The following is a 16656-nucleotide window of genomic DNA, read 5'->3' as shown; positions in this document are numbered from 1 at the left end:
CAGCTCTTCCCAACTTGATTTATAGTTCAATGTAATCTTAACCAAAATCCCAGCAAGTTATTTTGTGAATGTTGACAAACTGATTCTAAAGTTTGTGTGGAGAGGCAAAAGGCCAAAAATAGCCAAAATGGTAATGAAGAACAAAATTAGAGGACTGACACTAGCAAACTTCAAGACCTACTATAAAGCTGCAGTAATCAAGGCAATGTGATATTGGTAAAAGAATAAACAAATAGATCAAGGGAACAGAAAAGAGAGCCCAGAAATACACCGACAAAAATATAATCAGTGGAGTTTTGACAAAGGAAAAAAGGCAATAAAATGGAGCAAAGACAGTCTTTTTTTTGTGGTACGCAGGCCTCTCACTGTTGTGGCCCCTCCCGTTGTGGAGCACAGGCTCCGGACGCGCAGGCTCAGCGGCCATGGCTCACGAGCCCAGCTGCTCCACGGCATGTGGGATCTTCCCAGACCGGGGCATGAACCTGTGTCCCCTGCATCGGCAGGCAGACTCTCAACCACTGCGCCACCAGGGAAGCCCACAAAGACAGTCTTTTAAACAAACGGTGCTAGAACAACTGGACATCTACATGCAAAAAATCATTTTATACACCAACTTTACACCCTTCACAAACAAAAAACCCAGTGTATATTATAGCCTTAAATGTAAAATGTGAAACTATAAAACTCCTAGAAGATCACATAGGAAAAAATCTACATAACCTTGAGTATGGCAATGACATTTTAGCTATAACACCAAAGACACGCTTCATGAAATAAATCATTAATAAGCCGGAACTCATTTAAATTAAAAACTTCTGTGAAAGACAATGTCAAGAGAATGAGAAAACAATCTACAGACAGGAAAATATTCATGAAAGATATATCTGAAAAAGAACTGTTATCCAAAATAGACAAAGAACTCTTAAAAATCAACAAGAAAGCAAATAACCTGGCTAAAAAATGGGCCAAAGATCTTAACAGACACCTCATCAAACAAGATGTGCAGATGGCAGAGAAGCATTTGAAAAGATGCTCCACATCCTATGTCATCAGGGAAATGCAGATTAAAATAACAATGAGATGCCACTACACATGTATTAGCATGGCCAAAATGCAGAACACTGACAACATCAAATATTGCTCTACTTAGAGCAACAGGAACTGTCATTAATTGCTGGTGGGAATGCAAAATGGTGCAGCCCCTGCAGAAGACAGTTTGATGGTTCCTTTAAAAACTAAACATATTTTTACCATATGACCCAGAAACTGTGCTCCTTGGTATTTACCCGAAGGACCTGAAAACTTATGTCCACACAAAAACCTGCACAGCAGATTTATTCATAAGAGCCAAAACTTGGAAGCAACCAGGTGTAGCCATTAAAAGACACGGAAGAACTTTAAATGCATACTATTAAGTGAAAGAAGCCAATCTGAACAAACTACATGTGATTCCAAAGATATGACATTTTGGAAAAGGTAAAACTATGGAAAGAAAAAGATCAGTGGTGGGCTGGGGGACACTGAAAATATTCTATAAGATATTATAATGATGAATACATATCATGATACATTTGTCCAAACTCACAGAATATATTATACCAAGAGCAAACCCGAATGGAAACTATGGACTTCGGATGATTATCATGTGTCAGTGTAGGTCCATCAGCTGTAACAAATGTACCATCTAGTGAAGGATGTTGGTAATGGGAGGGGCTATGAATGTATGGGGGGAGGGGGTACGTGGGAAACCTCTGTACCTTCTTCTCAATTTCTCTGTTAACTTAAAAACTGCTATAAAAAATAAAGTCTTTAATTTTTTAAAAGTATGTATTATTATTCGTATGTTCTGCTTTATTATGACATTCTCACAAAAACTCTGCAAGGTAGTTGCATTTGTCCAAATCATATTTTTACATATGAGGAAAGTGACGCTCAGATATGTTAAGTTACTTCCCCAGTATCCTAGAGGTAATAAGTGGTGTAGCCTGGAGTGGAATTTAAGTTTGACGCCAAATCTATGTTTCTTTCTCCTTTATCAGGAGTCAGCAAACTACAGCCTATGAACCAGATAAGCTCCCCAGCTGTTTCAGTAAGTAACGTTTTATTGGAACATAGCCACCCTAATTATCGCCTATGGCTGCTTTCACACTGTAAGAGCAAAGTTGAGCAGATGAAACATATATCACAGCCTAAAATATTCACTATCTACCCCTTTACAGAAAAAGCTTGCCAACACCTGAACTATATTACTATGTCTTCACATGGTCACTCTTCATCCTGTATTTGTATTCAACTTTTAATTGACTTTAAAACATAACTGATAGTTTATAGAATGCACCTTGTTTTAAATACCAAAATAAACACTGAAGATGATTTTTAAAAAACACGTGTCACATAAACAAATTAAAACTTCATATAATAATCTCAGAACAAATAACAGAATTAATCTCTAAAAAGTAAAATAATTTTATTTGCCCAAACTCATAGTTGACAATGAAAACAAATACAACGCTTTCCAGATGATAATCCTGCTTATTACCTGGAAAACTGCAATGTATTAACTTAATATTCAGTATTTTCTGGGCTCCTTACAAACTAATAAAGTGGATATTATCATACTAAAAGAATCTTTAAAGTTAGTAAGTTATAAAGTAACTGAAATCAAAGAATAGTTGCAAGCATGCACTTGCACAACTTGGAAAACTGAGGACAAATATAAAGATATTGATTATCTGCATGTCACTGATTCAGTAACCCAAATTCCATCTGAAAAGATATAATCGCACTTCACAAAAAAACTTGAAGTTAACTCATCAATTTTTTCCCTCTTGTAACATCTTTTAATCCAATGAAAATATGTTTTGAAGTAAAGAGTAATTTAACTAGAGATTTGTGGTAAGATTAAGCCAACATAAAGAATCTAAGAACAGTGAGAAAAAAATATGAGAAGGATTCATAAAAATCATTCCAAGTATAACTTTTCTCCAGCCCATCGATGTTGGAGAGACGGTGTAGCTTTCTTTCACCCCACAGACACAGGCAGAGTATTCTAAATACGCCATCCTCCACTTTATTGCTCATCCTTCGGCTACTGTTGCTACAACTGCCACCAGAGAATGTGGCAGAGCTCAGAGGAGAAAGAGGAGAGGCAGAATGGGCAGTGGGTAAGTGTATGTGTGTGTGTGCGCATGTGTCTATCCCTACGCATGAGTGTGTGCCTACTTCTTCCCCAAAGAGTTTGAGGTGATTTGTAAAATAACACCCAACCTAACACAGTTCAAGAGAGTCAGGGTCTGTAAGAATACTCCAAAGTGGGAATTTATAAACAAGTAGAAATAATAAGCATCAATCTCATCATTTATTGTGTGTATCGCTTGACACACAAATGAAATATATAAATGTCTCGGAGATATCAGCAGCCTTCAACCACTTTCCTGAGCTTAGTCCCCGGCTTACCAAGTGGTAGCAAGAAGTAACTCCACCAAAGACTTTTTTGTCCTTTCCTTTCTAGGGCCACAGAAGGTCTGTCTTTACATATCTCAAGGTCATATCAAAGTCTTATTTTTAAATTAGAATACACTGAAATTAGCATATATTATACATGATGATAAAAGAAATCAAAGGCCCATGGACGAGTCTGATTCTTAAAATAGTCTCGATTATTTTTTAAGACTGAGTTTGAAAAACTGTCCTCGGAGCTATAGTTACTTATGCATAGAAACATTCATTTTAAAAAAGAAACCAAGTCCTAAGTATTATTGCAAAACTAAATGATCTGGAAAAACAAAATAGCCCCACTTTTTACTATAGCCCAAACACACACACATTTACCTACCTACACATACCTCTGATTCAGTCCATCATTTTGACAAGTGAAGACGCAAAACTGAATCAAGCGGGAAACACCAGCATTTAAAACATCAGTCAGGGCTTCCCCGGTGGCGCAGTGGTTGAGAATCTGCCTGCTAATGCAGGGGACACGGGTTCGAGCCCTGGTCTGGGAGGATCCCACATGCCGCGGAGCAACTGGGCCCGTGAGCCACAACTACTGAGCCTGCGTGTCTGGAGCCTGTGCTCCGCAACAAGAGAGGCCGCGATAGAGAGAGGCCCACGCACCGCGATGAAGAGTGGCCCCCGCTTGCCACAACTAGAGAAAGCCCTCGCACAGAAACGAAGACCCAACACAGCAAAAATAAATTAAATAAATAAATAAATAAAACATCAGTCATCCTAACGCCATCAGTCATAAATAAATAACGAAGTGACACTTGGGTCTTACCTACCTACGTAGAGAACACCCTCTTTTGTCTTTTCTGCTGCTTCTGCTACACCCTGCTTGGTTTTTTCAGCAGCGGCCACGACTCCCTCCTTGGCCTTTGAAAGTCCTTTCATGAATACATCCATGGCTAATGAATTCCTTTACACCGCACTGGAGAACACAAAATACACTTTGAGAACTTTTGGGTAAAACAAAACGAAATTAGAACCACCCAAGGTAAAAACCACTGAAAGATCAGTAGACTCCCCAAAAGTGTGGGATTCTTTTAAGTGTACCTCCATTTCCACCATCGGACAAAGCAGCCTTTTTTTTTTTTTTTTAGCTTTTGCATTAAAAATTTAGCATCTCCCATCCATCTTGGCTGGTAAAAGTCTAGCCGCCTAAACATGGATTAGGATGAATCATCTCAGCTGTTCTTACAGCCCTTCCGAAGTGGAATTACATGAAAAGATGGACCCCTCTTTTAACTTCCCAGGGTCCAAAGGGTAACAGTAGAACTTAGAAGTGCGTTTAGAAGACAGGTACAGGAAAGGTAAAGGGAGCTGGGGGCACGGGGTCAGGGACACTCTTAAAATAAATCCCCGAAGGCGGCTAACAGGTCAAACGTGACGAGGGCAAGGGAGGGAACTACTCACTCTGGGTGTGGCTGAACCACAGCGCCCCCGCACTCGCCCTAATCCACCCCACCACGCACCCTGCCCTCGGCCATCTACCCTGCCCAAGCAGGCGCGCGTTCACACCCGCGGGCAGTCTCGGGATGCGCGCCAGCTCCCTGAGGGGGCGTTCTCCGCGCGCTGATCCCGCCAGCCACCAGGCGCCCGCACCTGTTAACCCCTTACCACCTGCTGGCTTGCCCGCTTTGCTCTTCCGTTTAATGATCTGCCAAGCATAGCTTGTTTACTTAACAAGAGAGAACGGGCTGCGGGATTTAAGGAAAGCGGAAAATAAAAGTTGAATACTCATACTCCACCGAGCATCCTCGCCTTTCCCAAAGAAACAGCTTACCCCTGAGAAGCCGGACCTCTCAGCCTTTGAGGACAAGACGCGGGGAGTACCGGAAGCAGAAGGAAAGCCAGGTGGATTTACTTTCCGCAAGCTCACCATTAGGTATAAGAACCCACCTCCGGGAGAGACTCAACTACGGCGGGTCCTCACTGCAGCACCAACCCCGCCTCCCGGGCGTTCGCAATGACTCTTCTCCCACCAGGTTTTCTCCATGATTTCCCAAGCTGCCCGTTTAGATCCACAGGTACTTACCTGATTCCCTCGACTCCTCAGAACTCGGATTCTTCCCCCACCCGCACTCTTAAAAAATGTAAAACAATTCCCAAATATTATTTAAGTGGGAGGAGAGAGGATGAAGAGCGCACAGGAAGGGTGGAGGTGGCACCAGAAGAGGGATGGTCCCCAGAGGAGGCGGCTGTCAGCATAACCGTGCGAGGAGAGGCTGGGGGCGTGGGACGCCAACCCGCGAACCCGGCGTCGAATTGCCACTCCCCGTCCCCCGCACGGGAGGATTCGAGAGAAGAAGACAGAAGGTCTCAAGGGAAGGCAGGGAAAAGAGCGCCAAGGACGCGCAAGGCGGGGCTCGGTCCCCGGGTCAGCTCGAAGGCCGGCACACACCTCACCCCGCGTGGCCGCGCGCGCTCGCTCGCCCCCTCTCCTTCTCCTCCTCCCGGTCCTTCCGTCTCCTCCTCTTCCTCGTCCTTTTCTCCTCCGCTCACCGCCCCCGCAGCTGATTTGTCAGCTCCTCTCCCCGCCCCTCCCCCGGCGCTCGCCGCTTTCCCCGCCGCGTGCTCTTCACTCCTCTTCTCGGCTGGGGATGGGGCGTGGAGGAAGGCTGGCCCTCCAGCTCCGGCAGCCCGCCAGGTCCTGGGAGACGGGAAGGTGGGGGTGTTCTGGGGCTCACTTCAAGTCACGGGGGCTCTTGCGGAGGTTCGGAGCGGTTAGGCTTGGACTGATGTCTCTCCCTCTTTCCCATCCCCCCCTTCCCAGTCTCCGCCTTTCCCTCTGGTTCCTCACGGGGACCCCCCACGTCAGAACCGGCCTGGGGAAGTGGAAGTCTGGGCGATCGACCACCAAAGATAGAGCCAGTCTCTCGGGGAGCTGCTGAAGGAGACAGGCAGCGTAGGAAGGGTGCTCCCATCGGCACTGCCAAGAGCATGTTTCCCTCGGATCGCTGAAATTTGATTAATGGTCGTAGGACACAACGTTAACGATGCTTTTGTTTAAAGAGCCTCCAGATGTACGTTTGCTCTTAACCTCTCATGAGCCCGAAATGGGCTCGCGGGTGGAGAGAAGACGAGTAAAGAAGAGTTACAGGTTGAAGAGGCAAGAGGAGGCGCGTCAAATCCTCTTCCCACCCCCACTCTCACCATTTTCTTTTCCACCAACCAGCGGCTGCCAGACGCTGATTTTCCCATCAGTGGAACAAGGAAGGAATAGTCTCCTCAGCCGTCGAAACCAAGCGGCTGTAAGGCTTTTCGTTCTCAGAGTGGAATTTACTTTCCAGATTCAAGGGCCTGGCTGGAAGAGACACATCCAGCGTGACTGAGTCTCCTGACCCAGCAGATCCAATTTCTTCCGCCCCTTCTGCAAAGGGAGATTCTACACACCACTCACCTTTCCGACTTCTGATTCCCGTTGTCCTCGGTGCTGACACGCTACCGCATCCCACACACAGACACACAGGCAGACACTCGCACGGGTTTCAAGACATTTTTGCATTGCTTAATTGGAAGGAGCTGGAGGGAAAACAGGTGTTCTGGATCACACCGGAATGGAGACCCAAGAGCCTCCCCGTAACAGATCTGCCTCTGCTTTCTTTGCCTGGAATGAGAGGATGCTTTTAGAACTGGAAGGGGAAAAGAAGTCTTTGCTGTATGTTTTTTTTGTTTGTGCTGTGTTTATTTTTTGTAAGGAAAAAAAAAGCTTTCTCTGATCCTTTCAGAATCCTCACATTCTGAAATGGGAGTAAAAAGGAATTTAAATCTACAAAACAGCCATTTGAAACCAAAAGAGACTGGGAGCAAGTATATTTGTTGCTTAAACAACTCCTTGCACTATCGGTGGGCGCATTTGAAAAGTAGCCTTTCCAAAACGCTTTTATTTTGTTTCCTTGGGATCAGAGAAAGTAGGTTAAACTTGGGAGTTGGATTGCTTTCTGGCTTTGAGAGCTTGAACAAGTTATGTCCTTCTTTTTCTGTTCAGTTTTCTCTTGTGAAGGGAGATGAACCAAAATGATCCCTCTTTTTTCAACTTTTTATTATGGGAAATGTTCAAACATATACAAAAGTAGAGAGAATAAAGAACTCTCAGTGGAATATCACCCAACTTCCACTATTTTCCAATGCACGATTCATGTATATTCTCATCCACTCCCCATTTTTACCACTACTCCCTTCCCCCATTTTTCTTTACTAAATCCCCCAAATTGCATATATCTTTTCATCTGTAAGCAATTAAGCATGCATCCATAAAATATAAGAACTTTTTAAATAAACACAATAATGTTTCGATGGTCTTTTATAAAATATAAGTAAAGTTTGCATGCAGTGGTATGCTCATCTCTTTATAGTGTTCCTTTAAATCAGTTTTGAAAAATATATGAATTAGTGTTATCCTCACCATTTTGAAGAAATAAAACATTTTCACCCCCCAGAAAGTTCCCTCACGCCCCTTTTAGTTGTACATATTGTAGAATTTCATAAAAATAAGGCCATACATTATGAACATTTTTTTTTGTATGTCTCTGGCTCCTTTCACTCAGCCTAATACAATACCTGTGAAGTTCATTCATGTTGTTGCATGAATCAAGTTTCGTTTTATTGCTTCCGAATGTTTCTTTTTATTACTGCCAATAATAAATGTTTTCCATTGTGACCCATCACAACTAGTTATTTAATATAAATATTTGATGAATATTTAATACTCAATTATATGACATATTTATAGGTTAACAGGGACCTCCTTGAGAAGTCAAAGGGGTGAGTAAAGTGACATATTTTAGGCCCTGGGCAGACCAATGAGAGATTTTCCAGCGGTTGTTACATTTTTGTGCTTCTTATAGGTATGATTCCACACCTTTATATGGTACATTATGCTTGGCAAAGGACTAATGTATGATCATTTAATCATAACAAGTGGGTAAGTTAAGTTTTATTATGTATCTTTTGTAGACAGAGAATCTGAAGCTCAAAGAATTTTGGTAAAATGCAGAAATTGCATAGCTCTTAAGTGGCAAAGCTGAGATAGTCCAGCAGGAACTGTTCCAAAAGGCACAATTGTCTCCTGAACTGGCAGTAATCTCTGGAACCTTGCAGATTGGGCACAGCATAGGGCGGGAGGTAAAAAGTGGGACCCAGTTCTGTTAGAAATAGCATTTGAATTTGGAGGTGACAATGGAAATCAAGGAGAACTTATGTTCTAAAACACTGCATTCATATTTGAAATGTTGCCATTTCTATATTGGTAATTATAGAGGAAGATGATTCCATCACCCACAAAAAAGAAAAAATTATAAAATAATTTTTTGTCATTTAAAATTTTAAGTCTGTATTTTACTCCTTTTTTTCTTACCTTTCAAAACTCTTCACATTAGCATTATTATTTTTTTAACATCTTTCTTAGAGTATAATTGCTTTACAAATGGTGTGTTAGTTTCTGCTTTAAAACAACGTGAATCAGTTATACATTTACATATGTCTTCTCTTGCGTACTCCTCTTTTCATCCCTTAAAGTGCCTTGAACAAGTAAGCATTCAATAAACTTTTAATTACTGGTGACATTAATAGTGACATTCCTTATATTCTACCTGTATTCTCTTCGCTTAGTATTCCTAAGGAGGCAGAACTACTCAAGGACAAAGAAGGGAACCGAAAGTTAATAGATGTTTTTTTCTTTTCATCATTAGGTGACAACATAGCCTTGAGAAAATTTGTAACTGTTTGAATATAACTTTAAAATTCAAACTACAAAAAAACCAAATTAACTCATTGAATGGCCTGTACCTCATAAGGAATATGGAAGGATAACCTATTGGGAGGCATTACTGATGTGCATATTTTGTTAATGACTACACTCATGTTTGGTTTTCTCTTTGACAAATGAAATCTAAATATTTTGCTACTTTTTAATAGGATTGTTTTATCTGAGTTTAATAGAGTAATTTAGCTAAAGATTAACAGTCTATGAAATGCATGATTAACCTAGGCTCTCTTTATCTTCCCCATAAAACAACTGATTTTTTAGGTGTGCCATGTGCTAAGCTTGAGCTGCAAAGTGGAACGACATGAAAAATACGGAAGCTTCCCGTGACCATATACTAAAGGAAGGATAAGAACTGATTTGTGTTTAAGTAAGGAAAATACAATCTTTACTGTCTTTGAATAATATTCCATGTTTGTTGTGAAACACAAGGAGCAATGTAATGTGGATTCTTGGGCCTCTTGTTTCTCACTCTCTTCTGCACCTTCCTCTCATCTTCAGTAGATGTAGGAAAACAGGAGGTAGTGAGATCTTGGTAGCCTTCTCTTGTCATTTCATGGTGGGCACAGAAGGGAAAGCCTAATGCATACAGTTGGGATGGCATTGTGTGTGATTTTGGAAAGGGGTTGCACTTGAGACAGGGTTACTCCAAAGAAATATGAAAAACAATAAAGAGGACATATAGGGTTCAGAGAAGATTATTTAATTTGACCCCATGGACAACTTCATGTTGTTTCTGCGATACCCCGTGCAGCAAAAAATAATGGACATTTATTCCAGCACGATGTATTTATCATACTTATTAATACTGTAGTATATCCTCAATAATGTCGAATGACCATAATTTGTAACCACAAGAAGGTGCCATGTGAAAGGTGTAAAATTCAACTGGGCATCATTTTAAATATCCTTGTGGCTTTTGGTGCTAAGAATATTAAGACATGCAAGATTCTATGGTTAAAGCCTTTAAAGCTAGGTAGAAAAGATGTTTAAATATTGGGGGATCCAAAAGTTCAAATAGATGGCCAACAGGCACATGAACAAATGCTCAACATCACTAATTATTAGAGAAATGCAAATCGAAACCACAATGAGGTACCATCTCACACTGGTCAGAATGGCCATCATCAAGAAGTGTATAAATAATAAATGCTGGAGAGAGTATGGAGAAAAGGGAACCCTCCTACCCTGTTGGTGGGAATGTATATTGGTGCAGCCACTATGGAAAACAGTATGGAGGTTCCTTTAAAAACTAAAAATAGAGTTGCCATATGATCCAACAATTCCAGTTTTGGGCATATATCCAGAAAAGACGAAAACACTAATTTGAAAAGATACACACACCCCAGTGTTCATAGCAGCAATATTTACAATAGCCAAGGCGTGGAAGCAGCCCGAATGTCCATCAACATATACATACAATGGAATACTACTCAGTCATAAAAATGAATGAAATAATGCCATTTGCAGCAACGTGGATGGACCTAGAGAGTATCATACTAAGTAAGTCAGACAGAGATAAATATCATATAATATCACTTATATGTGTACTCTAAAACAAGGATGCAAATCAACTTATTTATGAAACAGAAATAGACTCGCAGACATAGAAAATGAACTTATGGTTATCAAAGGGGAAAGGCAGAGGGAGGGATAAATTGGGAATTTGAGATTAACATATACACACTACTATATATAAAATAGATTTTAAAAAACAAGGATCTACTGTATAGCTATATACTATATTCAATATCATGTAATAATCTATAATGGAAAAGGAATCCGAAAAAGAATATATATTTTTTTGGGCTTCCCTGGTGGCGCAGTGGTTGAGAGTCCGCCTGCCGATGCAGGGGACACAAGTTCGTGCCCCAGTCCGGGAAGATCCCACATGCCGCGGGGCGGCTGGGCCCGTGAGCCACGGCCGCTGAGCCTGCGCGTCCGGAGCCTGCGCTCCGCAACGGGAGAGGCCGCAACAGTGAGGCCAGCAAAGCGCAAAAAAAAAAAAAAAAAAAAAAAAGAATATATATATTCTAAATCACTTTGCTGTAGACCTGAAACATTGTAAATCAACTATACTTCAATTTAAAAATTTTTTAAATTAAAAATGAAACCAACAAAAAAATTCAAATAACTTTAATATTTGAAGGGAAAGCATGTTTATGAACTCAAGAAGTGAGTAAGCATGGTAGACTTCAGAAAGTAGAGGAACTGGGTACAGGTTAAATGCAGGGACTGATCTAGGCTCTACTACTTGGTAGCAGGACTGAGAGCAAGTATCCCAATTCTCTGACCTCTAATTTTCATATCTGTAAAATGGGGATGCCATCTCGTGTGATTGCTGTAAGGAATAAATAATATGCTTTTTAGGAAAGAACCAAGCACAGTGGAATTTCTCAATACAAGTAGCAATTATTGTTATCTAGCCTCTATATTTTAGGGTGCCCTAGGAAACACTTTTTTCCTTGCAGAAGTTTTCAACATTATTACCAGCCCTCCCCAACCTCCCTTCCCACCACAACACGCCCGAGGTATCTGATGCCTCCCCATCAATAACTTTGCCTTACTATGGCAAGGAAAACATTTCCAACCAGGGATGGAAGTTGTGGGGAGATGAGAGTGTGGGGAGTCTAGAGACATTGATAGAGGTCATTAGCAGAAAATCTGCCAATATCTCTTTTCTCTCCTTAATGTGTAGATTACAGTAACAACATCACTCATGGCAATTTGCTTCAGGAGCCTGCAAAAATAGAGAAATAGAAATATATCACTGTCTTTATTGATAGTTTTACATTCTTGGAACCTGGTTTCTTTAAAGGGGTGGTGGCAGAGTTCTGTTTGAATTATGTTAATTTTCTAAGGGAGAAAAATAAAATGCTACAACAAATGGTGTTCCAAGTTTGCCAGACTCATTGTGACAGCAACCCTGAAGGCTTCAGAATGAATATCCAGTTCAGAGATAAACTCAGCCTCTCATGTTCCAGCTGAGTGAAGAATGGACAGACTGATGGGACAGTGACAGATCGACTTATACTTTTCAACAGCATCTGTGTGCAGAAAGGCACAAAATAAATGGATGAAGAAACGTTTCAGGAAAATTTATAATGTTTTCGTATGATGTGTTAAACTGACGTTTTTTGGGGGGTTTTTTTGTGTTTTTTTTTTTTTGCGGTACGCGGGCCTCTCACTGTTGTGGCCTCTACCGTTTGCGGAGCACAGGCTCCGGACGCGCAGGCTCAGTGGCCATGGCTCACGGGCCCAGCCGCTCCGCGGCATGTGGGATCCTCCCGGACCGGGGCACGAACCCGCATGCCCTGCATCGGCAGGCAGACTGTCAACCACTGCGCCACCAGGGAAGCCCTAAACAAGTTTTAATGCCTTCATAAACAGAGAAATCATAACAAATTAGCAAAAGGACTATGTTTCTTATAATACCATAATTATCAAGGCATCTGATGTACCTTCCTCCGTAGGTAATTTAACAGTATGAAGTGACATTTAAGAAATTTTCTTCAACACTATATAAAAAGCACATCACTAATGTTTTGAAAGCTAGTTATCCCACCTAAAATTGGAAATTTATATTATTAAGACAAGAAAATAAGAAATTATTTCTTAATGGTTACTTGATAAAGTACGTTAACATCAAAACATATCCGTGTAAATAAACACACAGTTGTAATATCATTTTGCCTAAATATATTACACTGTATCATGTATTTAATCATCTATTTTTAATTTATTTTTATTAATATAACGAGTTTTTTCTATTATCTTCACAAAAGTAGGACAAGAACTTATCTATATATTCAGTCTAATAATTTTTTCATATATAAAGTATTATGAATGAGTTCCTTTTAAATCAACTTCTCTGTGGTAAACAATGATTGTTCGTTAAGTCACAGATTCTTTTCTGAGCCTATTTCCATTTAAATTCCCCTTAACTTTCCTCCTTAAAATATTGGACTAAATGCTTTCTGTTTCTTTTTTAGATCAGGATAAGAAGAACCTCCAAGTAATCAGGTTACCACAAAAAAGGATTTTTTAAATAGTACTGGCTATTAAACTTATGAAAATGATTAAAAAACAAAGTTGTGTATTTTTATTTTACATTACCAACATTTAAAGTGCAGAAATAGACTGCCTAAATATGTAAATGTCCAATTTCTACAGGAAATCTAGATGTTTCATAGATATGTCTTCAAATACATGTCTAAGAAAGAAAAAAATAATATTCAGACATCTTCACATAATGTAATCATCAAAAAGGAAAAACTGATTTGTATTAAAAAATCTAACTGATATTACTCAAATGTGTATGGCTGATTTTCAAGTAAGGAAATAGCATATACTTACAAGATCATCAAGACGTAGACAAAAAAAATATAATACACAAACACATACACACATATACACATAATGCAGATGTTATATACAGTAAAGAAAGAATAGTAGTCAAGTTATTTGCCAGGTGCTTTCAATATAAAAGGGACCTCTGTTTACATAACTGTTTACAAACTAGGACATTACATAAACTGTAATGTCTTAGTTTATCTCTGTATGAGAGTCTTTAGCAACAATCAATTAATTGAGAATTCAATCTTCTTGATCATCTTGGATTATGGTCTTAACCTGCAGGAAACATTTAAATAATTAAAAAACACTCTCAAGATATGTTAAAAATCAATGGATTGCCATGACAGGACAGACTGAAATGATAGTCTATAAATATAATTCTCCTTTATTTTTTGTTGTTACATGAAAAGTATATGCTCATTAAAGTACACAAATGCATATAAGAAAAAGGAAAAAAATAAAATATCAGTATGTCCAGCAACATGAGATAACCTGTTGACTCTCCTATTAAAAATTACCTTTTATGGGCTTCCCTGGTGGCGCAGTGGTTGAGAGTCCATCTGCCGATGCAGGCGACACGGGTTCGTGCCCCGGTCTGGGAAGATCCCACATGCCGCGGAGCGGCTGGGCCTGTGAGCCATGGCTGCTGAGCCTGCGCGTCCGGAGCCTGTGCTCCGCCACGGGAGAGGCCACAACAGTGAGAGGCCCGCGTACAGTAAAAAAAAAAATTACCTTTTATAAAAAAATTTTAAAATATATATATATATCAAAACCATTCAATATGTCCGTACCTTTGACTGCAATTCACTGCTAGAAATACATCCTTAGAAAAAAAAGAAGTCATATTCTCAAAGAAATGTATTTTATGCTGTTTTATACATCTGTATGAATGTTCCTGCATTTTACACAAAAAGATTTACCAATGCCATTTTCCAAGTTAAATTTCTGATGAGGTAGTTGTCTAAGGTCACTTACTCTTTATGTGATATGTAACACAACTAGTAAACGATGAGCCGTGTTGTCTCCATATTCTTTCTTCTTAAGCAGCACACAATGCAGCCCCAAATGCTTGTGGTTGACCTTTTTCTCTGCTTGCTCTTTGCTCTTGAAAAGATAAGGGTTATCTGTACCAACCTCACAACTTGGTGAAAATGGATTGAAATAATGTATATAAATAATTATTTTGATGGTATGTGGAAGAACTGATTCTACTTAACTTATAAAGCATATTCTAGGGGGAAAAAAAACAGGCTAATCAATCATTTTACTGCTCTTCTCCTGAGACAAATGCTGCATATGGTGAAATAATGCTTGCAGAAGTGAGAGATAGATTTTAGTTCTGGACATAGAAGAGCTACTAACTTTAGGAAAAAGACAATGAGGTTATAAAAACTTTTCCAGTTAAGCAGAAAAACACCAAGACAAAGGTCAAGCAACAATTTTTTTTTTTACTTAGAAGCAAAGGAGAATTAGCCCAAGAGTATCTTGTATATATTACTAATTTCTCAAAATAATTTATTTAAAACCATTCAATTTTATTGTCTGTAAAATTAAAACTTTAAGAAATGATTGGCATCAAGAAGTGAAGCTGAAGGAGGTAGAGTCAGCCATTCATAACATATACATAGTACATGCTGTTGTATTTTAAACTAGATATCTAAGGAAGTTTGAAAATTTGAAACAAGTTAGAAGAGCCAAAAGTTGTCAGAGATGAAAATATTTAAAGACATTAAAAATTATTTTGTCCAAGACAATTCTCTTCCCTTCCCTATCATTAAAGTCAGCTCTATTAGAATAGCTTCCCCCAAAATCTATCAAATTGCATCAGTACTGCCAGCTGCATCTTGGGAGCCATCAATTGAAACAGCTGAACAGCTTTCAACGTTGTTTGTATATATACAATATCTAGTTAATAATCATATAGATATGTCTGTAATTTAAAGAGTTGTTTAACATTAAGTGTATTTGAAATACACTGTTTTTCTTCAGGAAATTTAAAATCTTGACTGAGAATATTGCCAGTGGTGAGGGTCCCCTATCTTTATTACAAAGCTATGGGATGCATGTTGCAATGGTACACAGAGACTTATCTGAAGATGCGCAGAGTTTCTCAGGCATCTTTTATTATCATGGCCTAAAAACGACCTAGCAGAGTGGCAGAGGAGAGCAGTAGCGAAGGAAGGCAAGTGCTTCTCTCCATTGTGGAAAGGGTCAGAATCTGAGAGACTGCTCTCCAAGGAGAAACGTCTAGATAAAGTCACTTTTCCCTATCAGAGAGGAGCATGCCCTTTAACTCCTACCCAAACAAGAGGACACTGCAGAATAAGTATTCTATTGATTCCTGCTTATAGTAACTAATTAATAACATCCATGGAATTATTTTTTACATGATATTTTTTTCTATTAAAGCATTGGCTTTTTGGCCTGGATGATGTATACCCTCATGATTACTATAATCCTACTTCTCAAGATTTCTTCCACATCGTTCCTCTCCCCAGGAAAAAGTGAATTTAACACCTTTCTGAGTAGAGCTTAATTGCGTAGAAAGACTGTTATACCTTTTAGAGTGCTAATTAGAGATGCTAATAATATGACAGGTCTCATCTAAAATCCTTTCGAATTATTCTATCAGTGCTAGAATGGCGTTGAACTTCTGCACGCTTGCCAGATATGAAAATTTACTTTTTCTATGGATTTAGGGAAGGCATCATGAAGAAATTTCCCATATGTGAACTGTGTATTCTGATTGACATATTGAGACCTTTGATGAAAGTAAAGAGCAATACAGAAATCTCTCTCTGAATACATAGAGGATAGAATGCAGAAGCTTTACATAATTAGGCAGCCTGTCATTTAGTCAGGATTTTTCTTTCCCTCTTTTCACCCTAACCTTTCTCTCTTTCAGTTTTGTCTTTTTATTTCTCATGACTTTCTCTTTCTAAAATACTGCTCTTCATTTACCAAGGCACTAAAAACTAGTAGAATTAATATCCCAAGTGTTATGGGCTGAATCATGTCCCTCCCAAACTTGGATG

At 39.5% G+C, this 16656-nt stretch overlaps 1 protein-coding gene and 1 long non-coding RNA gene across 7 annotated transcripts in view; one reads left to right on the top strand and one right to left on the bottom strand.

Moving 5' to 3' along the window:
* SNCA (synuclein alpha) overlaps window positions 1-7053 on the bottom strand; it is a 130236-nt gene extending 123183 nt beyond the window's left edge. Inside the window, exons 1-2 of one of the 5 annotated variants that reach the window (XM_060299794.1) lie at window positions 6902-7053; window positions 4284-4429 (exon numbers count right to left, since the gene is read on the bottom strand). In XM_060299794.1, the coding sequence (XP_060155777.1) occupies window positions 4284-4404 (121 nt within the window). In that variant the 5' untranslated portion in view covers window positions 4405-4429; window positions 6902-7053. The other 4 variants (XM_030865668.2, XM_030865669.2, XM_060299795.1 and 1 more) reach the window with 4 other exon arrangements.
* Window positions 5926-14196, top strand: LOC115858092 (uncharacterized). 2 transcript variants are annotated; one of them, XR_009564125.1, is made up of 4 exons: window positions 5926-7159; window positions 8349-8425; window positions 9530-9635; window positions 13258-14196. It is a non-coding gene; the product is annotated as an uncharacterized lncRNA (long non-coding RNA). The 2 variants fall into 2 exon arrangements; XR_009564124.1 differs by lacking the exon at window positions 13258-14196 and having other exon boundaries at window positions 9530-12426.
* The last annotated feature ends 2460 nt before the right edge of the window (window positions 14197-16656 follow it).

Source organism: Globicephala melas, chromosome 5 (genome assembly GCF_963455315.2).
Source record: "Globicephala melas chromosome 5, mGloMel1.2, whole genome shotgun sequence".
Taxonomy (NCBI): domain Eukaryota; kingdom Metazoa; phylum Chordata; class Mammalia; order Artiodactyla; family Delphinidae; genus Globicephala; species Globicephala melas.
Note: the sequence above shows the minus strand (reverse complement) of the source record. Positions and strands in the feature narration are given on the sequence as shown.